The following is a 26,214-nucleotide window of genomic DNA, read 5'->3' on the forward strand; positions in this document are numbered from 1 at the left end:
ATATTGATTATATGGAATCCATTGCACTCTTTGCCTTTTTCTTAAGACTTTTCCTGGTATTCCTTTAGTATTACAATTGGGGAAAAGCCAGGGCATGCTTTTTAATGATTTAAAATGATCAGATTCAAAATATCTGGGATGCTGGATATATATGGAGGGATTCCTCTTAGCAATAGAGAATAAAATAGACCAATAGAAAAAGTTTGTGAAGTTTTTCTCCAGAAAGTAAGAATAAAATTTTCAATTATAAAGTAGATAACGAACCAACCTGCAGAGGTGTGTTGACTTCTGGCTGTTTCGAGTCAGAGATGGGCGGATACAGCTGCGCCAGACACATAATTGCCTCGTTGCAAAATTTCAGCCCCATAACCTCCTCGTCCTCCCTGCCATAACTGAAAGAAAATTGCTTTTTGTATTTACGTCTGGCGTGAAAATGCGAAGGACATACGAGCCGTTGTAAAAAACATTATAATAAAAATGTTAAGGTGCTTGAATATGCCTCTTTTAGGGGGTATACCGTTAACCTAATTTTTACTACAATGTCTGCACACGAAAAAGTAGCTCAGGTTACCTCACAGATGCTCATTTGCAAGCTGTAGGCTGTTCCATTTGGATTTTTTTTTTCATTTCTACGACCCAATTGTAGTAATAGCTATAAAAACTATTAAAATATTGAACATCAAATCTATTTTTAGTCTCAGAGTAATTCGGGATCGTAGATTACGAATATATCAGTATTTTAGGAAATAAATCACTTTAAGTGGAAAATTTCGAAAAAATTGGTCAACTTTGTAGAGCTGTAGCAGCCAGAAAAAGAGAATTAAACATATGCTGATTTTTTTTTGTGGTAGATTGATCTTTCGCGAATAGAAAATTCCAATTCTCATTCATCCACCGGGGACAGTTTAGATTTTATAATTTTTTACGCGAAGGTCCAAAATTTTCAAATTTTCATCGACCATAACTGGAAAAATAAATTTTGAAAAAAATATCTGTTTGTATATTCGTTATCTACGCCCTCGAATTAGTCGACAGTATAAATTTGGTTTCGATCGGGAACAAAAAATATTTTTCAAAAAATCGCAAAATTTTTCCATACATATGTATGGAAAATTCGAAAAATTTTCGATCTTCCCAATTTCCACCAAAATTGGTGTATTTACTGAATCGAGGGCGTAGATTACGAATATGCAAACAGAATTTTGCTGAAAGGATTAGTTTTCAAGTAATGGTCGATGGAAAATTCGAAATTGCGGACCTTGGCGGAAAAATCAGGAAATCTGAGCTGTTCGCGGTAGGTGTATGAAATTTCGATTTTTTCTAGTGGCAGAAGATCAATCTATCACCAAAAAAATCAGCATATGGCCAGTGACTTTTTTCTAGCTGCTATAGCTCTTCAAAGTTGATCAATTTTTGCGGAATTTTCCATTTAAAGTGATTTTTTCCTAAAATACTCATCAAAGGAAAAATCTAATTGGATATTCGTAATGTACGACCTCGAATTAGTCAAAAAAATGGCCGGGTCGATATATTCCGAAAAATAAAATAATAAAAGACACTTTTTTGTGTCTTTTCTTTAATTATATGTGTAGGCATAGGGGCGGCAAAATCTTGAGCTGCCGCGGGCGGCCTATACCCTAGGAACGGCCCTGCCATAGATAAGTCGTTGTGAGAGGTTTAGTACCTAAAACTGCTGTTCTTAGGATGTGTTGAAAAAGTTAGACCCAAATGAAGGAGTATGATCCTTGTGATGGCTCAGATTTGTGAGTTTGGTCATCTTCAATATCAAACTCACCGAAAATTACGAAGCAAGAATAACTTTTCCTGAAAAATTGCTTACCGAAAGGTGAGAGTGACTTGTCCAAAAACTCTTCGAGATTCCACAAACTCGGGGTCCACCAGTATGACTCCCTGAAGACGATCTATCTGTCCATTCGAAATCACGAGGTCTCTTGAACTCAAGTAGAGCGTGAGTCTGGAATTTGGCGATGTCTTCTTGAACACCCTGTAAAAATTGGGACGATTTTGAGGCCTTGCAATACTGTATAATAATTTCAGTCTTTCCCGGTTCGTGTTCAAAACATAGTCGAACATTTTTGTTCACTCCTTATCATCTAAATATACAGACAATATTAAATATCTTTCTTCCCATTATGTAGGTATCGTTGTTTGAGTTATGCGATGCTGATGAGCTCTAATAAGAGAGAAACCGGTTTATACGTAAAATTTTATCTTCCCATTTGTATTACGTTTTTGGGGCAAAATAATCCTGTACGTATTTCGTATTTCAGCAGACCCGTCACTGTTGAACGGTAAAAGATGAAAATTCATTCGCTGAAGATGTGACATTCAATTCGAAAAGCGTGGCATTGAGCGATTTTCAATAGGAAAATGCATATTCAGGAAGCATTCAATCACTGCCTGACACGTTCGTTTCCCTTGATATTGAAATCACGTCGATATGTCAACAAGAAAACAGAAGTTTTCAAAGCGTATTTGACGGTTTACGTGAACGCATTTGACACTGAATTCACTCTGCCAAATTGTGTCACATACTCGTCAGCTACTTTAACGAAGAAGTTCATTTCATTCTCAAAACTGAGTCGATATGTCTACCTGATACACAGAGTGACTAGAAAGAAGCTTACAAAATTCATATCTTCGGAGATATTCTTCGTGTAAGCTAGGAAATCCCACAATCCTAGGATTTGGTTACTTGAAATGCTCAAGTGCCAAATTTCGGTTCATTGAGTGTTGTTTTGTGGCTTTGAGGGTAACATCTCGTCTTGCTTGTTCGACCTTCTCTAACCACAAACTAATCATTGTATCCATCAAGAGACATAACTTTCCAGGAGCAAACAGCAACCTAGGGTGCGTCAGCTAAGGGTCTATTGATATAGGGATGTCTACGCCCTCTCTCTGCGATTACAACAGAGGCGTTTATTACTCATAACATTGTCGGACACGATTTAGGTGTCTCAATCAACTCTGTCACTTTATCAGTTCAATTAATCGGGACCAGAGCATCCGGGCCGAAGGACCATCCCATGTGATCCAGATTTCGATGGGGAATACGGCTGGATCGCTTTACAGGTGTGATCCGTAGAAGTGTGAAGGGTTGGAACGTTCCGAAATCACCACTGTGTTCCGTGTTAATTAATACCGGGGACCCAGAAATTGAGTATTCATAGAGTTGCGTGCTGAATCCACAATCCCGCCTATTTGTGGGATTTCTGCTCGTTCTATTGTTAATGGGGCTCATTTCGCCGTTGTCGTGAATGGAAAAAGACTAAATGGTGAATTCCTTGATGCATTGATAGGATCGAGCTCGATTGGGGTCAAGGGAATAATGAAAGGCGGGCGTTTTGTCTGTTGGCCGTTACATAAAATGAATTTGCATGAATTGATCTCAGTGGTCGTTATATCTGGAAGAAAACCGATGTTTTCTGTGTTGTTCGCACTGCCAGTTACTGATGTAGAATGACAGAATGAAATAACAAGATCTTCTTAGCCTTGATTTCCGGTCAGTCGGGAATCAAAGAAGGCCAATCCATTTGGCAGAAAAATGCACCTATAAAATTAGAGTTTCAGGAAAAAGTAGATTATTATCCTGATGGAAACTTTAGGGCTGCATGATCCCAAAGAAGTTCTCTGGGAACTTCAATACTACGAGATATTAAAATGGAAATATGCTTACGACCCCTTACTGGCTCCCTCAAGTGGCTGCATCTAGAAGCTACTAATGAGTATGGGTCTAGCAGAAAAAGACGAGTGGAGATTCTGTGGGGACTAGGATGAAACTCCTGGTGACGGAATTCTCTCCATCACTAGCCAAAGCAAGAAATTATTTTGAGAGGCTTTCTCTTCGCAGGTAACCCCTTTATGGCTATCTCATATACATACTACACTGCGCAAAAAAATTAACGCACATTCTAAAAATCTCAATTTTAATGAACGTTAACTCTACATTGACTTTATACCTTATTTTTTATGTTCTCTCGGGAAGGTTTTGAACGAAACAAGACACATTAAATGGAAGAAAAATTCAGGATTTCACCGAATCTCATGTGAAAGAAGAGAAATGAACAATTTTCAAAATACTGAAATGCTGATAAGTGCTTTAATACTTGGTATTTCCACCCCTTGCGTTAATTACGGCTCGGCAACGACGGTTCATACTCAAAATGAGTGATCTCAAAATGTTCTGATCTAATCATTCCCAGATTTCTCCGAGTTGGATTCCTAAGTCATTAAGAGTAGCTGGATGATTTTCTGAACTTCTCAGCCTTCTATTGAAGTTGTCCCAAACCTGCTCAATCGGATTGAGATCTGGACTTCTTGCTGGCCATTCCATTCGAGAGACTTCAACCTCTTTAAGGTACTCCTGAACGATGCGAGCACGATGGGGTCTGGCATTATCGTCCATAAAAATGAAATTTTCACCAATGTATGGGGAAAATGGCACTACATGCTCTTCAAGAATGTTCTTTATATACTTATCAGCATTCATAGCTCCATTATCAACGACCACTAGGTCTGTGCGAGCAGTCAAAGATATTCCACCCCATACCATAATCGATCCTCCGCCGAAACCAGTAGTATTCAGGAAATTGCACTGAGCATATCTTTCATGTGGACGTCTGTATACAAGGGAACGTCGATCACAATAATAGAGGCAGAATCTAGACTCATCTGTGAAGAGAACTCTTTTCCAATCGGCCTCTTCCCAATGGATATGCTCTCTCGCAAAATCCAAACGCGCCCTTCGGTGGGCTGGGGTAAGAGCTGGGCCTCTTGCCGCGACACGAGGCCTTAAATCATATTCTCTGATGCGATTTCTTTTTGTCTGAGTGCTAATTTGCACCTCATGAGTTTGCTCAAGCTGAATTTGAAGGAGGTGAGCGGTTGCAAACCGTTGTCTCAACGAAGAAACTCTCAAGTAACGCTCTTGAATGGCAGTTGTTACCCTAAGTCTACCCTGTCTTGGTCTTCGGACATTCATACCTGTCTCCCTGAATCGCTGCAACATTCTGGACACACTTGTATGGGAAACTCCAAACCTTTCTGCAATTCTTGTGTATGTCCACCCTTCTTCTCGCAAAACTACCGCTTGGGCACATTCCTCTTGGGTCAAATTGCGTGTTTCGCGTTGCATAGCGATCGAGTGTAGAAAATCAAACGAAAGAAAAACTGTTGATCACTAGAATTGATCGAGAACAACTGATTTTAGAATGGAGCCAATACATTAAAAATCTGATAATATCATCTTTTTTTATTCCTGCTGGGAAAAACATCTGTATTGAAGGAAACGGTTGAAAGTGGATAACATATGCATGCATAATTCTGATAAAAATAATTATCATTTAGAACACCTTCAGTTGTAGAATGAATTTGAGGAACATAATGTGCGTTAATTTTTTTGCGCAGTGTAGAATTCATTATCCTCATATATTTTTCTCCCAAGGTAACCCTCAGAAGCTCTGTGAGCTGTTTTTGCAGTTATTTCCGGAAAAAATGCACTAGAAATGAAGAATCGTACTGCCCCAATTCCAAAGTAACCCGAAACAACCAGCCTTTTTCCATTTTCGTGTCACAAAGTCTACCAAGCCAACCGCGACCTCCCAAGAACGCAATATCGACGATGAAAAGTCAGGAATAACACACCAAACATTCGTCGGAGTATTTCCCAAGAAAGGGAACAGAATAAATCCATCTGCTTCGATATTTCATCCGCAAATCCCCTCTCTCGCTGAAGTTTCCGAGGCCAACTTAATACTTCTCAGTCTAAAGCTCCTCGCATTATCTTCGAAGGGCTGGTGAAGTCAGTGATGGTGGGCAGATATCGGAAAAGGACAGATTTTGCTTCCTCCCACATACGTCTCTCTTCAGGGGTTCTCGAAAAGAATGTGTAATGTAACTCGCACCAAAATTAGAGACATCCAACACCTCAATATATTTGAGCACTGAAAATCACAGTCTCTAATGAAAAAAATACATATGACAGAAGCCCACTTGGGTGTTCATGAAATTATACTCTTCAGTTACGATTGACGATAAGCTAATTTTCTGGTATTGTCTGCAGCAGGACAACATGAAATAAAAATTTCTCAGAATCATGAAATGTGGTTTACTTGATATATCCTTAATTCAATTCAGTGAATGAAATAACCAAAAGAATAAGCCCAGGTTTATTTTCAGAGAGAATTGAGGGTATTCGTCATCGTTTACTGCCAAATTTCCCGGGAAAACCATTCGCAATCACCGAGAAAAACACCAGCAGAGATAATTATGGTACTAGGTCCGTTTATATACAGACACAATCATCGTTTAATTGAAAACTTCGCTGGCCTTTCACGGCAGAAGCCCTGTTTCCTTGGAAACCCTTGGGATATAGTTAGATGCTACCTCCTCCAGCGAATTTGAATCGACGAAAGCAAAACCCCTGTATTAATTCCGGAAACGGGAATATGATAAGGGTTTTCGGGAATTTTCCAAGTTTCCATGGGTTGTTTAATGAAGGCGGAAATCTCTGCGTTAATATGGGTAGTCAATGAATGAAAATTAAAATGGAAAGGGTGCTTGTTTTAAGAAACATTGAGTATATTCAAAAAAAGTTCCAGAATTTTTAAATGTTGATTCTTGCAGACATATTTCAGTTTGTTTCTGTTACTTGGGAAAAACACTACTTAAGTTATTGTTGTTATCGATACACGTCTCGTCCATTTATAGCATAAAATATTATACTTCCTCCCGAGAGAACCCCCTAGGAGGGATGGACGAAAAGACACCCCCTCCCACTTAATGCCCCTAAAAGCCTATTGCCGTCACCCCAAGGGAACAAGAATTTCTGTGCGTCAAAGTGTTCTTGGGAAGAATTCAATCAGGACTCACCTTTGTGAACTGAGAGAATCTCCATTGTTATCTGCTGGCTTCACGTTAGCTCTGAAAATGAGAGACGTATCAAAAGACGCTACAAGATTCATATTCCATCAGAATTTTTTTCGGAATATTTCCAGACAACCGAAAATTTTTAAATTTTTTTGGGGTTGACCGTGAAAACCATTGTAAGGATGTTAATTATTTCCATTTCCCGGAAAATCGGCTAATTTTACAACCCAATTAACGCAGATGGGTTCATTCAGACTAATTTTCATTTCAATTTCAACCTTTTCTCCACGGAGGTATGAAAATTAGGCTCCTTCAAAGCGGATAAGGAAATGAAGTCCTCGTGGAAGATTGTCTGATTGATGAGATTCGGTATTCGAACACTGAGATAAAAGATTCCCCTCGAGTGGATGAATATTCAAGGTTTCTTCTCATAATTTAAGTGTCAAATGATAACAACTTCATTTTCCCGAAAATTTTAGCTAAAGTCAGAGTGACTTACGCCAATCTACCCATCGGAATGGATTATCGAAGAGACAAGCAAAAAATTTTTACTTACGGATCGACTTGTGTTTGTGTTTGTGGTGGTTGATTTGGTCCAGAGTCTTCCGTCATTCTGCTGTAGATAAATAACACCCACTATATATCAAACAACACACAATTTGAAGCACTCGTTCAGTTCGACACTTTCTCCATCTGAAACAAAGAAAAGAATCTTAAAGTCGACCCATTCAAGATTGATTGGAATATCATGATTTTTTTTTATTGTGTTCGTACAAACATTTCCGGTTGAATATCGAAATTCTTCATGCTTTTAGCGAATGCGTCAAAGAATAAAGATTTATTGAGACAAAATATGGAGCAACATAAAAAACTCACAAACGTCGCAAACGAAAAAAAGTTACTGTTGCCAAGGATCATATTACTTTTCGATTTTTTCCATCAAATACTATTAAATGCCTTTCCTTTATACCGCATTCATTCACAAATTCCGAATAGCAATCAAAGATAGCGTCCGCAAAATTAAATTGGAATTTCTCTGGGCTTTTGAATCGAGTTCCTCATCCGGGTTATTTTCTGTAGGTAGGACCTGCGAGTATTTGCTATATTCTTCCGCTAATGAGAAATTCAGGAACAACCTGAATCCAGATGATAAAGTCCCAGATATCCGGACAGCGAGTCGTAGCTTACGTTTACTCATTTTAATCCTATTGGCTTCGTTTTTTCGTCAAATATTTGGTTACTGGTATAATGATATCTGCTCTTATATTGATTACACTCGAGGGTGGATGTAACATTTTTTAACAGAGATTTATCACGATATGTCGGCATCGTTTGACTGTTCATTGGTTATCCTGTCAAACGAAGTCACACCCAGATTGTATAATAACAAATATTTCTTTTTATCCAGCATATTAGTTGAAAACTTCGAAATTGTAATTGGTGTTTCAGTGGTTCAGGTTCGTGTAACCTATTCAAGAGCACTTGCATCTATCGTGTAGAGTTTCTTATCATGATACTAGAAATTATTGCGTATACGCGTATAGGATCTAATTTCACATGTTCGAAACATCCTGAACTCGACCTTATTCAGACAAATTTCAGTAACAGGACCCTCTAAATTCATAGGATAACGTTTCAGCGAAGCTCATAGTATTCCAACACAGGTAAATCGATAGGAGAAGGAATCTCACAGACCGATTCCATAAATATGACTCGGGAAGATATTCTCAAGCCCATGGCATCAGCCGGTAACTTATTATTAACGTGACACTGAGGAATCCTTCAGACGTCAGGACCAGAAAAAGACGTGGGCCCGTTTTTGGGTAGGATAGATGGAAGAAAAAGATTGGTTTCTCGTTTGCGTGCCTTATGTTCTGGAAAATTATTTTTGTCTGAGTTACGACGATCAAACCAGGTAAAAAGCTTATCTGCTGTCTACCCAATCTGTATTTCGTGGGCGATGGTACACTCCAGCATTTCCACAAGCCGGTTCTTGTTGCCAACCTGAACAACAAGAAACAAGATAAGACATCATCACTTAGCAGAGATTTCAACATCAATCCGGAGAGTTTTGACCTCCAGATCTTCAAATTTCTTCTGTCCAGACTTCATTAATCCACTTCTCGTATTGCGTTGATCGTTTTAGTGAGGAAAAGGAAAAAAAACTAAGTAATAACAATTAATTCAGATGCATACCACCCACCGATATGAATATCAACAAGTGTTACGATCTGAATTGAACTATACACTGTTTCATATGAAAAATTTAAAAAATCAAATTCGTTATGGGCTCTGGGGAGGATAATTACCCCCTTTACCCCTCCCGTAGGACCGCCAGTGCGTTTGAATCCCTCCCAGATCGAAACTTAGACGAAGATAATGGAATATGTCCCATATTTCCTCTAATTCAGCTTACATCTTATTGCAGACATGCGTGTAAGGATTCAGAAGTTGGGTGAGCACTTGGAGTCCCATCCACCGACCAACTTTCCTCGTAACGACGTGAGTTGTAGATTGAAGCTTGAAGAAAATGAATTGATTGATCTGAAAAATCTGATTGGATTTTGTTTCATTCCATTCTCGTTACGCCTTCAGTTTTCCGAGCTCTGGCTCATTTTAAACAATCTGTTCGAACCGAAAGCAATCAGAAGTTTGCAGACTCCTCCAGGACAATGACATATGTCCCATATTCAGAGTATCACTTATTGCACACAACATACGTGTAAGGATTGAGAAGGTGAGCGAGCACTTGGAGTCCCGTCCACCGACCAACTTTCCTCGTAACCACTTGAGTTGTAGATTGATGCTTGTAGAAAATGAATTGATTAATCTGAAAAATCTGATTGGATCTGGTTTCAATCCATTCTCGTTACGCCTTCACAGTTTTCCGAGCACTGGCTCATTTTAAACGATCTGTTCGAACCGAAAGCAATTAGAAGTTTGCAGACTCCTCCAGGAGTGTCACCTGTTTGTTCGCGCGAGATACAGTGAAAGTTCGTGCATCCTGAAGATGTAGCTATCTCGAACTTTTTTAATTTTGCATCCGTTCAATCCAATATGACTTCACGATCCCCAGTTCGAGAGGCAGTCATGCTTTTCATCTCGGGTTTCGAGTGTATTTGACTGGTGATATTCTACTATGGAATCTTCGGATTGGATACATGCTTAGGTAGTGATTTATACAGGGTGTCAATGAATAGTTGCGAAATAAATCAAGAGGTGATTCTTTGTGAAAAAATTGTGTTGGTAATTGGTTTTTGAGGAGCCTCCTAAGGTCTGAGGGTATTCAGCTAGGATTTCTGTCAATAAAGGAAAGAATTCATGCATTTGTTACTACAGCATACTCCAATTGAGTCGAATTAATCGTTCCTTCTCTAGTTGTAGCGTTTCTCATGCCCCAGTGTTTGTTTATTCCAAGATACAGAGCTCATCGTCCTCTAAATTAGAACCGATTCGGACATCCATCTCCTTTTTTTTTCACGTTTTGAATGGTACAGTGAAACAAATCAATCATCCCTTTCGCTATCATCAAATTCCCTTCATTTCCCCATCCCTCAACTTGCCACTTCCACTCCGTCAATTTCGGATCCTGGGATTCAACTCAATATTCAATTATTTAATATTAAAACGGGCCCGGTTCATCCCCCTCTCGGATCCGCGATCTCGGAAGGGCCATCCCCTAATTTTATCAGACCCCCAAAATCGATACGTAATGATGGCCAAGGTCCTTGAGGTGGCTGTTAAGTGGGATCGAGGAACCCTACGCGGATTCTGTCCAACACGCATATTTGCTATGTAGGTCAACTGGAGGGTCAAAGAGAGGGAAAATACGCAAGGGGGTCATTTTCCCGTTCATCAGATACCGGCGTTCATCTCGTTGTTGGTTTCGGGACTTTTGCGACGTCCCAAATGAGGATTTTACACGTTGGCGTTGGAGCTAATGAAGGGTAGGGAAACTGGATAGTTTGACCTGGCGGTTTCGGCGTGGAGGAGTATAGGGGGAAATTTACGATTTGGGTAGAATTGCGGTACTTAGTTTTCGGTTCGAATCAAGTCAGTAACCACAGCACGGATTTGGGCTCATAAGTTTCGACACGATGTCATAACAAAGACTAATCCTCGTATTTTCTTCTTATTGAAGTTTGATTTGATTAGTTGACGAAACTTTCTGCTTAAACAGAGGCCAATATTCTTGCCAGGAACTCCTTTCATTGGCCTGGAACCTTTCTGTGCTGTAGGTGAATGTACCTTCACAAAAAAGTTTAAGGAGAAGGAAAAACCGAAAAAAAAACACTGGAGGCATCTGCCGAGGCTGAAATACTCCTTGGTATCTTTAACATTTTTTTTTTTTGGTGTAGCAGGGGGAAAATCTGCAAATCAGACGAACCACCCTCTCCTGAGGGGGAACAAGTGTGGGGATTCTCACTCTCCTGAGCTCGAGACCCACTTAAAACCCTTAACTGCTTCTTGAATACTGGTTCCGGGCATTTGCCTATAAACCGTTCATCTCTTAGTCGGTTTTCTTCTCGCACACTATCGTGCTGGGATTTATGTGTTTATCCTCTATTGGATAACACTTTATTGGATTGTTCAATAAGTTTCTGTTCCCATTTTAATCTCTTTTTAATTGATCTCTTGGTCTCCTTCGGTAAATTCGCATTCTCCTTTTGTCCTCTGGGTCGTAGTCCACTAGTTTCCTGAGTTCTTGATTCGGATGGTTTTTCGCTGTTTCGAATAATTTCTCTGCTTCTCTGTTCATGAATTCCGTCATGGTTTCCTATTTTAGGTCCCTATGAATCTGTCTATTCCTGACAAATCAAGGTGCATCTATTGCACATCGTAGCAGCTTGTTTTCAGTGGCCCGAATTCTTTTGATGTGGCTCTTTGCCGCGAAACCCCAGGCAACTGATCCATAAGTCAGTTGAGGCCTAGCAACGGCTTTGATTATCTTCAATTTTGTTTCTTTCGACATGTCGCTTCTTCTTCCTATCAGAGGGTAGAGTCTATTCATCGCTGCTTTCGTTTTGTCGATTGCTTGTTTGATATGACTTTTCCAAGTAAGTCAAGCGTTATTCCTAAATATTTGGCTTCATTTTTCCAGTCGATTTCTTCGCCGTCAACTTCTAGATTCGTTGTGGGTCGCAGTCTTCTCTTCTGTAGTAATATTGCTTGGCTCTTTCGTCCATTGAGTTTGATTTTCCACTTTATGCACCAGTCATTCGTTTCGTCAATCGTTTCTTGTAGAACTCGTTCTATTACTTCTGGGTTGCGGTGTCGAGTTGCTATGCCTGTGTCGTCAGCATATAACGTTAGCATGGTTCTTGGATTCTTCGGAATATCGTGAATATATAGGTTTTACAGAAGTGGCCCAAGTACTGATCCTTGGGGTACTCCACCCTCTATATCTCTTGTTGTGGAGTATTTTCCTTCCACTTGGTATCTTTAACACTACAAGATCTCAGAAGTACCTATCTGGATCTTAGCAGTCTTAGCAGCTCCTTACTGGAATCCTTTCAGGACATTGTCGCCTCAAGAAACACCTAATGAGAACAGGTCCAGCAGATGCTGATTCTGTGGGAAGAAAGATGAACTTTCAGATCACTTGGTGACAGAATGCGAAAACAGTTCTGATGGGGGCATAATACATCTGAACGTTGCAGTACAAAGCAACTCTCTTTAAAATCTAGACTCTAACTACTTTTCATTCAGCCCTATTTCCTTTGAAGCTTCACGTTGTTCACTTTTGGTCCAACGCCATCTAACCTTCACAGAAATCCCACTGGAATTCCGCCCAGGTCTGCCAACATTGTGTTCAATCGCCGCTGGAACATAACCACACTCAAACCCAATTCTAGTTCAATATGTAGGTACGAGTAATTCATTTCCGTTGAAATCCAATCAGAGTGCCTGTAATTGAAGTTGCCACATGTGTTTGATACGATTGATTGGAATAATTTCTATAATAACCGAATTCGGAAATTGGCACCCTGTAACTTAATGCCCTGCTGATTGAACTTTCAACAGGACCATTGTCAGGTAATCAAAGTAAATTATTTTCATCATGGTCATGCCTGAAATCAGAAAAGTGAATTTTCAAAACCATTCACACGAGAAGTTTATATTTCAAGGTGTTCTTCATGGTTCAGTCTCGGGGCATCTACAATCTCTACCAACAGTATAAAGGGGTAGAGGGTAAAGTTTATGAGTTTGTAAGAAGTAATCTCTGGATATACTTAACCGAACATGGAAATTCTTTTACCATTAGCATGCTGAATTCTGTCTGAGTGATATATAGGCTAAATTTGATTGGGATTAATCATTTTTTCAATCTGAAATATCAGTATTCGTCAATCACTTGGAAAAAGGGGCTTATAAGTTTATCGTGAACCGGTTTGATATTTGTAAACCTAACTCATTGTTTGATCGAAATAGTCTTACCCTTTCCAGGGGTTGGTTGGAATGTATTTGGCCTGGTATTTCGTGTTTCATTTCCTACATAAATTCAAATGATGACGTGGCGTAAACGCCGAGTTATTTCATTATGTATTTCATGCATGTTGTATACAATCAAAAGATCTCCAACCTTGGCACATTCAACGAAATGAATGTCAATAGTAATTCAACCACCCATATCGAACACCTAACCTGTACAAGGATCGTGACCTCGCAATCCTGAGGATCTCATATTCGTACCATAATAAAATTAATATTCAACGGTAATGTAGGGAAATGAGAACTACTGGAATCGTTTGCTTACTTCCATCTTATTAAGGTTCCCATTAGGTAATGGGAAAATGGCTTATGCAATCCGAAAGAGTGACCCTTTGCGATTAAATTTGAAATGCATGACTTTCCTCCTACTCGCCAGGACCTATCCATTTTGTTTATTATTTTCGGTTATGTAAGTTTTTATGGAGGGGTTGCTGCCCCAATTTCAGGTTAGACGTTACCTACCTTTTGATCTCCCAAAGCACCACTATAAAATATACATATTTACTTCGATAAAAACGTCGGATGCTAGGATATTATGGTCTCCGTTTCGAATTTATGTTAGTGCCAGGAGGGACTATCAGGGGCTCAAACATATCGGATAAAAAAGTATGGAGGGTATAAATGAATAGATGCGTAAAAAATTACGGGATGATTCGATGGTTTTCGAACATCCCCTGTTTAGATAGAGACCCTTAAAAATTGAACTTACTCACAAACCAGAACACCGTCGAAAAGCAAGTAAATTTAGCAGACATTTTACGGCAGTGAGAAGGCAATAAAAAATGTTGGTGGAAGGAAAGATTTTAATTTCAAATTCTCTCGAGTATACAGATTCTAAACCACATCACTTAATCCAATTCACAACCGCAGAATGAAACGATGGAAAAGTGCTTTGAAATGTACGTATGTGAAAATACATCTAGGAGGCAGTGAAAACCCTGCTTCTTCCTCCTCTCCAGGCATATAGCGATACGTTAAAGCTGAAGAACTGCATCCCAAGTTTTATTACTTTTTGTCGAGCTTCATTGTGATATTCGCCACAGGGTTTTCCGCAATACATTCGTATATAGTGGTTTGATATAAGACCATGCTGTGCTCGAAATGGAAATCATGTTTAGTTGTTTATGGGGGTAAATTCTCATTTTTGCCCCGATATTACCGCGCAGTAGGGGTTGGCCGAAAATAGAAGAGTACTAGAAGCTTTCCGATTCAATAAAGGTTCTTGTTCTTGCTTCTTGTGGACGTGTTCTTAGCGAAATTGAATATTTGAAATGGTGAACTCTCATTCTATTTGTTTCAATAATTGACCTGAATTCTATGGTGAAAGCGCATCGATGATATATCATTTAACCTAATTTTAGGGCGAATTCAAGTTAAAACCAAATGTGTATAATGCATTAGAGTCAATGGCAATTTAAGCTCTCAGCTCTCAATATATATTCGAAATTTCAACAAAACATTACCATATTGGATCATATTTCTTACTATATACTACATAGATTTTGAAATATACTGCTCAAAAACTCATTTTTGTAGATGTATGATATTTTATGGGGTCCGTTTGTGCGGTAATGGGCTATTGGTCATGCATGTTCATCTGGTGTTGAGTAGAAGAGTAGATTCAATTGTGGATCAATTGTCAGGGGTTTAACACACGATTTTTTGAAGCCCCTAATTAAGTATGTTGGATAAACGAAGGTTTAACTCTGTGGGGGTGGGAGAGCAAGAGCTACAACCGTCTCATAAGATCAGCTAATAACTGCACGACGAAATTTCTTCCTCACAGCTTCCCCAATTAGTAATAACTTGGTTCGCTCCGATTTTAGATGGAGAATAAATTATAACAATGGAATATGAAATACAGCAAATTGTTTTTGTTATGTATTCATTTTATTCAAGTTGTTGTGACCTTTGAATTTTCAATGAGGGAGAAGAATGTATCGAACAGCTGTGTAAGGATAGCAAATTGCGTCTCATTTACATTTGGAATGAGAGGGAAAGGGATAAGGTGAATCCCTTTTCGAGTTTCTATGCAAATGTCAGGGATGAGGTCGAGCTACCTGTTTCGCACATCAGCAATACCTGGCACAGTTTTAATAAATTCCTTGCTATAAATTCTACACTTCAGCCAAGCGAACCCATCTAGGTAAATCTCCTAGAATTATCCTTCACCTAATTATACCATCCTTCAGACGTCAGCTATCTGAATCCAAATATCTCAGGGTTATCCAGAAGTCTCAGTTAGTTCTCCCCTAAATTTGTAAATTTTCCATCCCTCATTTGTTATTCGTCATTTTCGCCCTGCATCTGGGTTCTCTTCGTTCTTCATGCATCAATTCGTTTTTCGCTCAGCTGGTTAGAATAACACGGAATGTGTCTTTGACATTTGCATTAATTTCCACTGCAGAATGTAGAACAGATGTATAATTTTCTCATAGAATAGCGTGACAATGGTACGTATTACCGCTCTGTATGACCACAGTAAAATTTCCCAACATTACTCCAAATTCATAACAAGAAGTAACAAGATTAATGACCAACATTTGCGGAAATTGGAGGCAAGATCATTGTTTTATTCATATTTGTCCCAAACAGGAGCGAATGGAATGGATTCACTGTTAGGTCATCGACATCTTGTTCTGTGTTCATCCCTTCAAAAGGTTCGCATGCTTCAAAGTTGGCTTGCTCGAACTCAAACATCCAGAGAATTGTCTTGAATAACTTATCCGTTACTTTCGTGTTCCTAAGTTACGTGACTGATATCTAGTGACAACTCATTCTGAAGGATCAAGTTAGTCGTATCTCGCAAAGATAGCCTTTACACTATGGCTTTATATCTTTTTGATTACCGGCTGGATTCTATAAAATTTTACGGCGAAGGGAGCCTTGGCCTGAATCTTCAATTGCTCTTGGTTTATTTCCGCCTGATGCATGGGTCCATATATTTTGGATCACGATGACGTTTTTGGGTTTAGTACTCTTTTATTCCATTTCAACGACATATAGGAGCACATTGTTTCTTTTGTCAGTAGTACACCGGAAAAATTGAGAGAATTTGATGTTCCCTGAAATGATTTGTTTCTTGTTTCGTTGATTGTATCCTACATCAAAATTTGGGATTCTGAACCATGAACCCTGTTTTTAAGTACATACTATAAAAGCTATTCGCCTTGTGTCGACTTATAAGGCGTGCTTGAAGCTATGTGATACTTATCTCAGTGATTATTGCTACACTAACTTCTATGGAAATCAGAGACTTAATTCAGCCTTAACGTTAGGCTTATTGTCTTTAAAAGGTCTATGCAAACAGCCTTAATAACTGGGTGAATACAGGGTGTCAGCTACAAGTGGAGAATATGTAGATACTGAGCGTATAAACGAGGTAGGTACTGAAAATTTTGATTATTTTGATTATCTCCCATGAGTTCCATCTTCAATAAAGAATCTCTCCTAGCAGATGATATCGATGCCTGGAAAAATATCGTAGTGGATCAAACTTTCGAACTTTTTTGAGTTCCAGGAGGTTGGATTATGATTATGATTATTGTTATGATGTAAGATTTTGTTTAGACCTTTCGTCAATTATCACCCATAATTAGTGGATTGAAGTATAATAGAGAATGAGAAGATTTGTGGTCATCTACAGTAGTTTTTAAGGGTAAGTTTGGACGGCATACTTCTGCCTTTTTTCGGAAAAATTCGGAGATAATTTCTTATAAATTTCGATTCTGCTAGATTATAAGTGATTATTCTTCTTCTGGGCATAAATTGAATGGGATGAAAAGAAATCTAGTTTCACACTGTATATAAGAGGATTTTTATTTTCAATTTCGTGATTTTAATCGTTGAAATTCGACATGAATACCAAAAAGCCTTTAATAAAATCATATTGATGTCAATATGTATGTTCATACACTCGAAGACTATGGTATGGAAATCCTGTTTTTTGTAAGAATATTAACAGTATTTTTCGCACACCCTGTCCTAAATTATATAATGTTGGATGAATTCCCGAATTATATTCCTGGTTAAAATAAAGATATTCTGAAACACTGCCGCATGAATATTGTATTCAATTTGAGAGTACCTATATCGATTTGTGAAAAATTCTAACTGAATCTACCTGCAAATCCAATGAAAATAAAATATTTTTTTAAATTCCCGAAAAAATTCATGGAAACATTCATGCTCTAGGGAGATAACAGGTGAAAATTTCCCCACATTTCCCGGATCAAACTGTTGAATATACCTTTCGATTAACTCGCCTTCAGCAGACCAAAAAAGACACAATCACCATTGCTCGAATATGAACGCACGGAAAATTTGAAATATCGTGGAAATTCCGGGAGTGATGCGACCGGGAAAACCGACCGCTGAGTTTCCCAAGCAGGGCAGATTTTCCAGACGCGCTCGCTACTTGTCCTGGCAGAACGGGCTTACCGCGCACGCTGCAGGATCAAACTGACACGCCGAACGTCCTGCTGGCTCGAAGCGCGACTGATATGGAGGAGGAACGGTCACGTGAACCTCCAAGAACCGGAAGCTGCATTGCTTCCGACAAATCTGCAGGATAATATGTCAGATATCCGACAGAAATGATCGAGATAGGTTTTTCCGATACCAAGGCTAACGAGAAGTCTGCAAGATGAAAAATTGAAGCAGATATCCTGGACCACCTTGCTCCTATTGGTCGTAACCGATGGCAGAAGGATTTGTCAAGTTGCTTGAGCGATCCTGACTTATAAGTCAGGATCTTGAGATCCTAACATAGATCCTAACATCTCCCCTTTATATGAAATGTTTTTGCAAACAATTTGGCCTGATTATAACAGAATGAACTGACATCATAAAAAGAGTCTACAAGGCTACAAAAAGAAGCTAATACAATACATATATAAATACATACAGCCAACATGAGAGAATAATGAAATTAGAATGAAAGTATAGATAGGTATCTTTAAAATGCATAGATTTTTTTCTAATTATCATTTACTTGACGCTCATGAAAAATACAGCTCTACTCACCACAGATCTTCTTCAACTTTAAGAATATAGGCAAGAGACAACAGAATAGATATACTCATTGGCTCACTTACCGGTAATGAATTAAGAAACCAATTTTCATTCAAATTATATCAAGTTTTCTGAGTCCTTATCTTCATTATTTAAATTGCATACCTGGGAGACATGAAATCCCTGTTTTTTTCTGAGCACCATGGGCTTATATCAATAATCGTGAATTATCATCATTTTTCAGAGGAGACACGTGCAGATAATTTCTTGAGTACCTATATGGCGAGGTGAGTCGAGTTCTTTGAACCTCATCAAATAAAGAGCCTTGCTATGTGAGCAAGTTACGCAACATGGATAATGGATTACCCAAGACGAAATATCATGTGAGGCTGATAAAAAAGGACAATTTTTTTGGGGGAGCCGAAGGATAACATTATTCGAATTGATTAATGAAAGTGAACCAGAAGATCTAACTCCGAAAGGTGCGCCTCAAAACCCTATTGACTGGATTTCGAAATAAAATCCTCGCATCTAAATTTTTTTTATTAGGCATATAAAAACTACTGAGACCGGATAAAAAGTTCAAAACACTTGAATTTCTCCGGAAACACCCGGTATATTGTAAGATTAGGAGGTGCATTTTTGTGAGAATTAAATCTCCAATCTTAATAGGAAGCAAATACTGCTTGTTCTACTTAATATTTTCTTTTTATTCTTTATTTTTGGAATACACGAGGCTTAAAGATAAATTCCTTGGCTTCCTATTTTTAACCCAAATACAGGAACTCTAAAATATTCAATAGATAAGCTTTAAAAGAGAAGTAATAGGTTCTATTTTATTAACTGCCACATGTAACGCGATCTACTCAATAAAACAAACTTCATCTCGAACTGTGAATAATTTATGGTCAATAATTTTCCTCTTAATTGAATTGGGACCCTAGCATGCCTAAAGTAAACATATACCCATGCTGAGGCACCATCAAATCAATTATAACGCGCCAATTAGGTACACACAAAAGGTTCTAACGGTACATTTTCTTTATTTGAAAAGAATTTATTGATTTCAGTTAGGAACAACTGAAAGATCGAATTATTCGAAGTATTAAATTTAGCGCGAGTGACATCTATCAATCCCTTGGTGTATTAATGGAGGTTACCTAGCAACGCTATCGAGATCGTAAGAGACCACGCCTCCTAATCGATAACCCAGCGCCATCTGTACTCAAGTTACTACTGATGAATCGATAGTCAGTACTGTGATGAGGAAAATAAAAAAAACTCAATTACGGTAATCATATATTTTAGGATAACAATTTCAATAAAAATATGAAAATTTCAATATCTAGACTATATAAAAATTCATGAAATAACTAAATCACTATATACATTGAGTTTTATTGCAGGATCTGACTAGTTTGTGGAATTAATCGAACCTTACTTCACCTTCCTCTCTGACACAGTTGCTTGGAAAAAATCCAATCTGTAAAATAAACATATTACCCAACCATAGAATGCGAAAATTTAGGTCATAAAGGGCACTCTAACGAACTGTCAAAATCGTTGTTTGTCGTTGTTGGGGCAGGCAAAGTGTCCAAAAGTTTGCCTGCCCCAAGGTAACCAACGATTTTGACAATTGACATTGACTCTCCAATACACACATGTCAATCCAAAATGAATGAACTAACATTATTCAGATCTGTCTTCCCTTTCCACCATCCTTCCCTGTAGCCTTCTTTTCCAATAATAATAACTCGTAGGCCTTCCCTAAGAGGCATCTGTACGTAATCTTGAGGTTGAAAATTTCTGATGGCGACGGCGTATATCTGCTTGTAAGGCCATAGTAGCCTGGTATTTTCACTTAACCTAAAAACATCTGTCAAAAAACTGTCGCAACCTAACCTATAAATATTCACCTTTCGAAATTTTCCTTCAAGCTGAATATTTGGTAATTGACAATGAGTTCTTCGATGCTATTGAAAAATTTAGACCACGAAAGGTAGTATTTTTTTTCTCCGCTATCAGTTCCACTACAGATTTTCATGTGTTTGACGGAATCATCAGTCCTGAAATAGATTCTATATAACGAATCCGCAAAGGGGAGGAAAAATCATCACTCACTTAAGAGAGAGGGCATATTTATCAGCTATTGCACTCTTAGGCCTTATTCTAACGAGGTACGTTCCGTTTTCCCTTCTTTCCAAGACCCTCTGGGCAGTTTCCCGGTCCATTTCGCCGACAAACCATAATTTACTCCGCAAGTATGCATCTTCATCATTCATAATACTGTTTTGAGGAGAAGAAGAGGAAGAAGACATCGAACATAACGATCCCGAACCTCCACATTTGCCTAGGACACAGAAAATCATTAATCCCTTCACCAAACTGATGGTCCATTCACAACGAACTTCTATTCGATCATGAAATAATATTTGACAGTTGACATTTCGTCAGTCAAACAGGCTACGCCCACCGGCTGCGTTGCCAAAGTTACACGCAGGCCACGCCCCCAGAACTTTGTTAAAGCTGAGCGCGCAACATTGTTGTGTACGTTTGGATCCGGTATTAGAGATTGTTGTGAACGAGCACTAATTTTTACAAATCTCAGAAAGATCTGTTCTCACCTGCGGCTGACAGGCAGCCCTTATGAACGGCTATCCTACATGTCGAGCATCTGTAACCCTGGAATATGAGACCTTTGAGATATTTCGAACAATGGTTGCACTGTTCGGGTTTCTGAAAGGTCTGCAATTCGAAACAGTGGTTTGTTCGCTTGAAAGCCGACGGACGTATATTATCTCTGCAAAATACAGTAGAATAGTTTCATGTAAGTTAATCGATTCTCACATTTCTCACACTTACAATGCATCATTTATGGCCTTGATCATTTGATCTTTAAGTTCGATGGATCGGACGAAAAACGTGTAGGCCGTATTGGTGTCGTTTTTAACCAAATGAAAATTGTAAGACCACCTCGCTTCCCTGTTAAGAAGGGCCCTGTTGTGCGCCTCGTCCACATGAAAATCCGCTATGTTTATCAAATCTCGAAATGCAAATTGCTGACCCTACAAATACTTCGTGAGAGAGTGTATTGAATGGACATTCAACTCGCGCACCTTCTGCTGCTTGCAGATCAAGATGCATTTGTCGAAAATGAAAACATATCTGTTCTTTGTTTTTTGGTCATCGTGAGCCTTGAACTTGATTTCGCCGTCCTTGATCAGCCTGCCGTAATCCGACAAATTGATGTCGTTTCCGGCAGACCATTCGATGATGTTCTCCTGAAGATTGGCGATGACATCCAGATGATCCTTGTCCCTTGCAGCTTCATTAATGTAACCCGCGACGTCTATCATTGCTTCTCTCGCTCTCCTGAGATCATTGTACTCTTCGTGGTTCTACAAAATGTAACATTTGACAATGACAGCTGACAAATGACACATCTCACGAGGTGGAAACGGTTGCTCAACTCACCACATCAGTGTTTTCAATAAGTTTTTCTAGCAGAAGGTGATATTTTAAGATTCGTTGCATAGGAACTGAAAGGACATCTCTTAATTTGAATTTTCCATTATTGGCTGCTTTTTCATAGGACTAGAACAAAAATTTATTGATAAAGAGCTTCAATACTTGGGAATGAGTGTGGTCACCTCAACTAAACTATTCATCTCTGGGTCATTATCACAAATTTCCTGCAACGTGTTTATGGCCTTGGTTAGGTTAGCGCAGTAACTGCCGTATACAAGAAACCTTTCTCTCCATTGCATAAATATAGCGCTCAATCTCACGGTAGAGTCATAACGAATTCTTGACAGCTCTTTATTGAAATCCATGTGAACTTTCAATAAATCCTGAAATATTAATTTCACAAATCGAAAAAATGAAGAAGATACGACCGGAAAATGAAGGAACTTACAGGTATCTTATGAAATACAGTCTCATGATCCTGGGGCCTCATACTACCAGCGAGATTGATGACAAAGTTACTATTCAACTTATTCAGAACATCTAAGTAATTATTTTCCGTATCCATTAGTTCTTTAATCACAAAATCTCTCTTTTCCATAGTAGGAGGCTGAAAATTAGTTGACAACACTGAAAGTTTCTCAGATCCTAAGTTGCGCTAACTGAAGAAATCATTTAATCTACAGAACAAAATCCATGCCAAAATGACTTCGTAGAATTCTTTTAATTTAGTCTCGATTGAACGTAAAGACATAGATTACGGGTGTTACGATTTGCATGCTTTTTGATTAGTTACATTCGACCATATCACTACATGAAGAATCGAGTTCTATATTCACATTAACTTCGCCTAATATATAGGATGTCTCAAATAACGTGGCCTGTTAGACGTTCTAAGAGAACGTGACCGTCAAAATTGGTATTCTGCAATAAGTCCACAGTGTCCATCCTTCCCCAAATATTTTTGGGTTTGTAACACTTCCGGTTAGACCGGAAATGAGTTTCGAATACGTAGTTATCCGGATGAGAGTCGCATCAAGATTTACAATGATTTACTTTGCTGAAACGCCTAACAGGCCAAATTACTTGGCGCACCCTGTATAAGTGAAATTTCAAATGAATAAACTTGTGAATATAAATCCCTTGCAGACATCATTCACAACAAAACAAAAAAAATTCTGTTCGGGAATGTACTGTCAGGCAGAGTTTTTTTTCGTAAGGGGGGGCTTCTTTCTCACTGGGTTCTTCTAAATCCACCTACCTCATGACGATTATAAACACCAACCAAGCACAAATCTTGATAGATTTCCTCATTTGCCGGTTCATGATGCTGCTCTATGGCTCTACCATATATCATTGGTTGTCTTAACATAAAAAAGCCATGCAAAATTAAAAATGAAATTCCAACAATGTTTCTATAACAATAACGTAGGACAATATTGAAAAACAACTAAAACAACATAAAACCAGTACTAAAAAGATCGGCAATTAGAAACTTCCAAGACTAAATCGAGCCCACAATAACTGTGTATGTGGAAAAAATGTCGGAAATGAGTTTAAATGAGGAAAAACAACAGCATATTTCTATGTTTGAACAAACTATTGGCTGAGACTCCTCAGAGATGTAATTTACTCTTAATACACTGGAATTGTCAAAATCTGTAACCATTGGTAACCAACGATTTTGACAATTCGTTAGCTATTTGACAATTCGTTAAATATTTGACAGTTCGTTAGTTATTTGACAGTTCTAATCAAAGGTTAGGTTAGGTTATATGTGAACATGCTCTCATATTCTTATTTTAACCCTAGTAAATAACTTCTGTTTCATAATTGCCGATCCATTTTGACAAAGTAAATGCAACACACACTGCAAAGGCTGCATCTCACCTCAGTGAGAGCTGAAGAAAAGGTTACGTAACAAAGATTATCATAAGCTTCTTCTTCCCTATCGTCAGGTTGCGGAGATTTTATCGTGAAATTCAACCAACTTAAGTTACTATACAGAGGATTAGATGTTGCTTCGCTGTTGGAGAAAATCACAAAACAATAAAAATTTGATAGATTAAAGCTTTAGGTGCATTATTTACAAAAATATCATTATACAAAGCATTTTTCAAAGAAGTACTCACAACTCAATACAGGATTCTAAGAATAAGCATCTAAAATAATTTTACACGAATTTTTTGTGAAAAGCAAAGCTCTAGGACGAATATAAATTTGAAAATGACTGATCGAGTATATAACGTCTTAGAAAGGATTATTTGATGGAATATCTTAATCAAGTTTGCTTATTTAGAGTCGAAAAGTTGTTAATAATTCAATCATTGCTAGCTGCTGGATTTATGACCGGCATTATTTTTTTTTTTTCATATCAATACGAAATATATGTTCAATTGAACTGAATAAGGAGTAATACTGCTGTACTTACACAGTCTTCAAGCTCTGATAGATCACTTCTTCTTCCTTAGACTTAAGTTTTTGGGCAGTGAAACCACTAAAATCAAATGTTTAACATTTCTGGCAAACCTAAGATGATTAGACTTACGGAATCCCACTATGCAGTGATTTAGGACTCTGGGACAACTTTGAAAGTGTGCATAATACTTTGTGGAAATTGGTGAGATCAAAAAGCATTAAAGAGTCAAAGAGATCTGATTCTTTCAAGCCAAATGAATTAACACAGGCCTTCAAGAAAACGTTGATATTCCTGAGGCACAAGAACTAAAAAATAATATAATATCATTCTTCAAATCACTTATCTGCAAAAATTCTAGTAGATAACATTTCATTTCTTGATAGGAAATGTTGAGAAAAGACTACATATCAATATTACTGTTGTTGTGCACTGAGCAAAATCATGCTCTGTATCTTCCCACTAAGGAGTTCCGCTTGGTTGATTTTCATTAATTGCTTGTTCTCAATAATTATTTCATGCTATTTTACACATTATTATCAAAGTAAGGAGCACTTGGGTAAGCTCTGAAGAATATATTCTGATTCATTATCTACCAAAATGAACAACTCCAAACTAACAGTACTATAAGATTGTTTCAGTATTGAATGGGCTCTAGAGACTTCAAGGGCTGAGAATCAATAAATAATTTAAGAGCAAGTTAGCTATGCATCAATTTTTATATAGTCATAGGTGCTAGTGAGATCGAGAGGTCGAATTCCAGCTCATAACTCAGTTCTCCTTAATTTTTCATTTTATTTCAGTGACAAATCTCAAGTTGCAAATTTTCAGTTATGATATGTATTTTCTCATAATCGTGAAACTAGCTAAAATAGCCAAAATGTCAACGATAAATACCAACCTGTGCTAAAGTGGGTTTGAGGTTTATATCTTTCATATCGACGGAGGTGGGATCAATTTTATGAAGCAGCTTGCAGAGCAGAACCCCATCTCTGAGAATATTAGCTAAGTCAGCAATACACGCCTCAGGCCAGTTAGCGCGATGGTCTGCCCTAAGCATTTCCCATCGAGTGAGCCAAGCTGCACATTCACGCCAGAGCTCATCATTGGCATCATCAGGAAAAGCAGATGCCATTTTAATAATCAAGTGATTCTCTTATATTCTGGAAGAAAATACAATATGAGATTATCAATGATTACATACTCATATTTTGCTGAAAATTATGAGGACCATCAACTCGGTTATTATCAATCAACTGGTGTCTTTCATAGCCGGTGAGTAAAATATCAAAAATACTGTCACAGTTAGATAAGTGTAGAAAAAACTGATTAAACCATCAATCTATCCTTTGAGTCAACACAGTTAATTATGTTTATCTTCATCTAATCATCAATACACCAAACTTAATCGTTATATCTAATAATTCCCGCGATTCTAATTTTGGAAATTCAATCAATTTTCTTGTGTTTCAGCTACTTACATATTTAAAATGAAATGCACTGGAAATGTAAAATTGCTAAAAGAATTGTGCAACCAATATGCAGTAAATCTTGATCATAACACACAAATCAAACGGTACACTAGTAAAATTTATAAAACGATTAAAAGATAGGTAAATCAACGAATAATTTTCAAGTTACAAACGATCCATCTCATCCTCTGAACAAATGTATGCCCTTCAATAGAGAAATCAGCACATTCGTGCCGCTTTGAAAAGAAATCTACTATTATTTTGGGACGGAGCCTTTCAGTACGCAACGCTTGTAATGCTTTTGACTCCGGTTTAGTTTTTTATTCTTTTATTTCTTTAATTCCATTTTTTATTCATCCCTGTCACATTATTTTCCCCACCTGAACACCCGTTACAAATGTCAAAATTCAATAACAATTTTTGTATTCTGTAGTTGACTTGGATGAAGTTGTTATGGACATCTCATTT

At 38.0% G+C, this 26,214-nt stretch overlaps 2 protein-coding genes across 4 annotated transcripts in view; both read right to left on the reverse strand.

Moving 5' to 3' along the window:
- Window positions 1-17,847, reverse strand: part of LOC123315552 (arrestin homolog) — a 49,211-nt gene extending 31,364 nt beyond the window's left edge. For 2 of the 3 annotated variants that reach the window (XM_044901291.1, XM_044901290.1), the window contains exons 1-5: window positions 17,630-17,847; window positions 7,445-7,581; window positions 6,892-6,942; window positions 1,841-2,005; window positions 269-392 (exon numbers count right to left, since the gene is read on the reverse strand). In XM_044901291.1, coding sequence (XP_044757226.1) covers window positions 269-392; window positions 1,841-2,005; window positions 6,892-6,942; window positions 7,445-7,500 — 396 coding nt within the window. In that variant the 5' untranslated portion in view covers window positions 7,501-7,581; window positions 17,630-17,847. The remainder of the gene's footprint in view (window positions 1-268; window positions 393-1,840; window positions 2,006-6,891; window positions 6,943-7,444; window positions 7,582-17,629) is intronic. The other variant, XM_044901292.1, reaches the window with a different exon arrangement.
- Window positions 17,848-19,679: 1,832 nt separating this feature from the next.
- LOC123316099 (protein vav) lies at window positions 19,680-26,104 on the reverse strand. The gene is made up of 15 exons (XM_044902074.1): window positions 25,756-26,104; window positions 25,176-25,437; window positions 24,407-24,582; window positions 24,290-24,355; window positions 23,749-23,884; window positions 22,310-22,468; window positions 22,044-22,244; window positions 21,868-21,987; window positions 21,510-21,791; window positions 21,256-21,458; window positions 21,018-21,193; window positions 20,515-20,743; window positions 20,310-20,459; window positions 20,082-20,259; window positions 19,680-19,876 (listed from the first exon to the last, which is right to left on the reverse strand). The coding sequence occupies exons 2-15, from the start codon at window positions 25,407-25,409 to the stop codon at window positions 19,820-19,822; spliced, it is 2,367 nt and encodes a 788-aa protein (XP_044758009.1). The 5' UTR covers window positions 25,410-25,437; window positions 25,756-26,104; the 3' UTR covers window positions 19,680-19,819.
- Window positions 26,105-26,214: the final 110 nt, after the last annotated feature.

This window comes from Coccinella septempunctata, chromosome 6, assembly GCF_907165205.1.
Source record: "Coccinella septempunctata chromosome 6, icCocSept1.1, whole genome shotgun sequence".
NCBI classification, from domain to species: Eukaryota; Metazoa; Arthropoda; class Insecta; order Coleoptera; family Coccinellidae; genus Coccinella; species Coccinella septempunctata.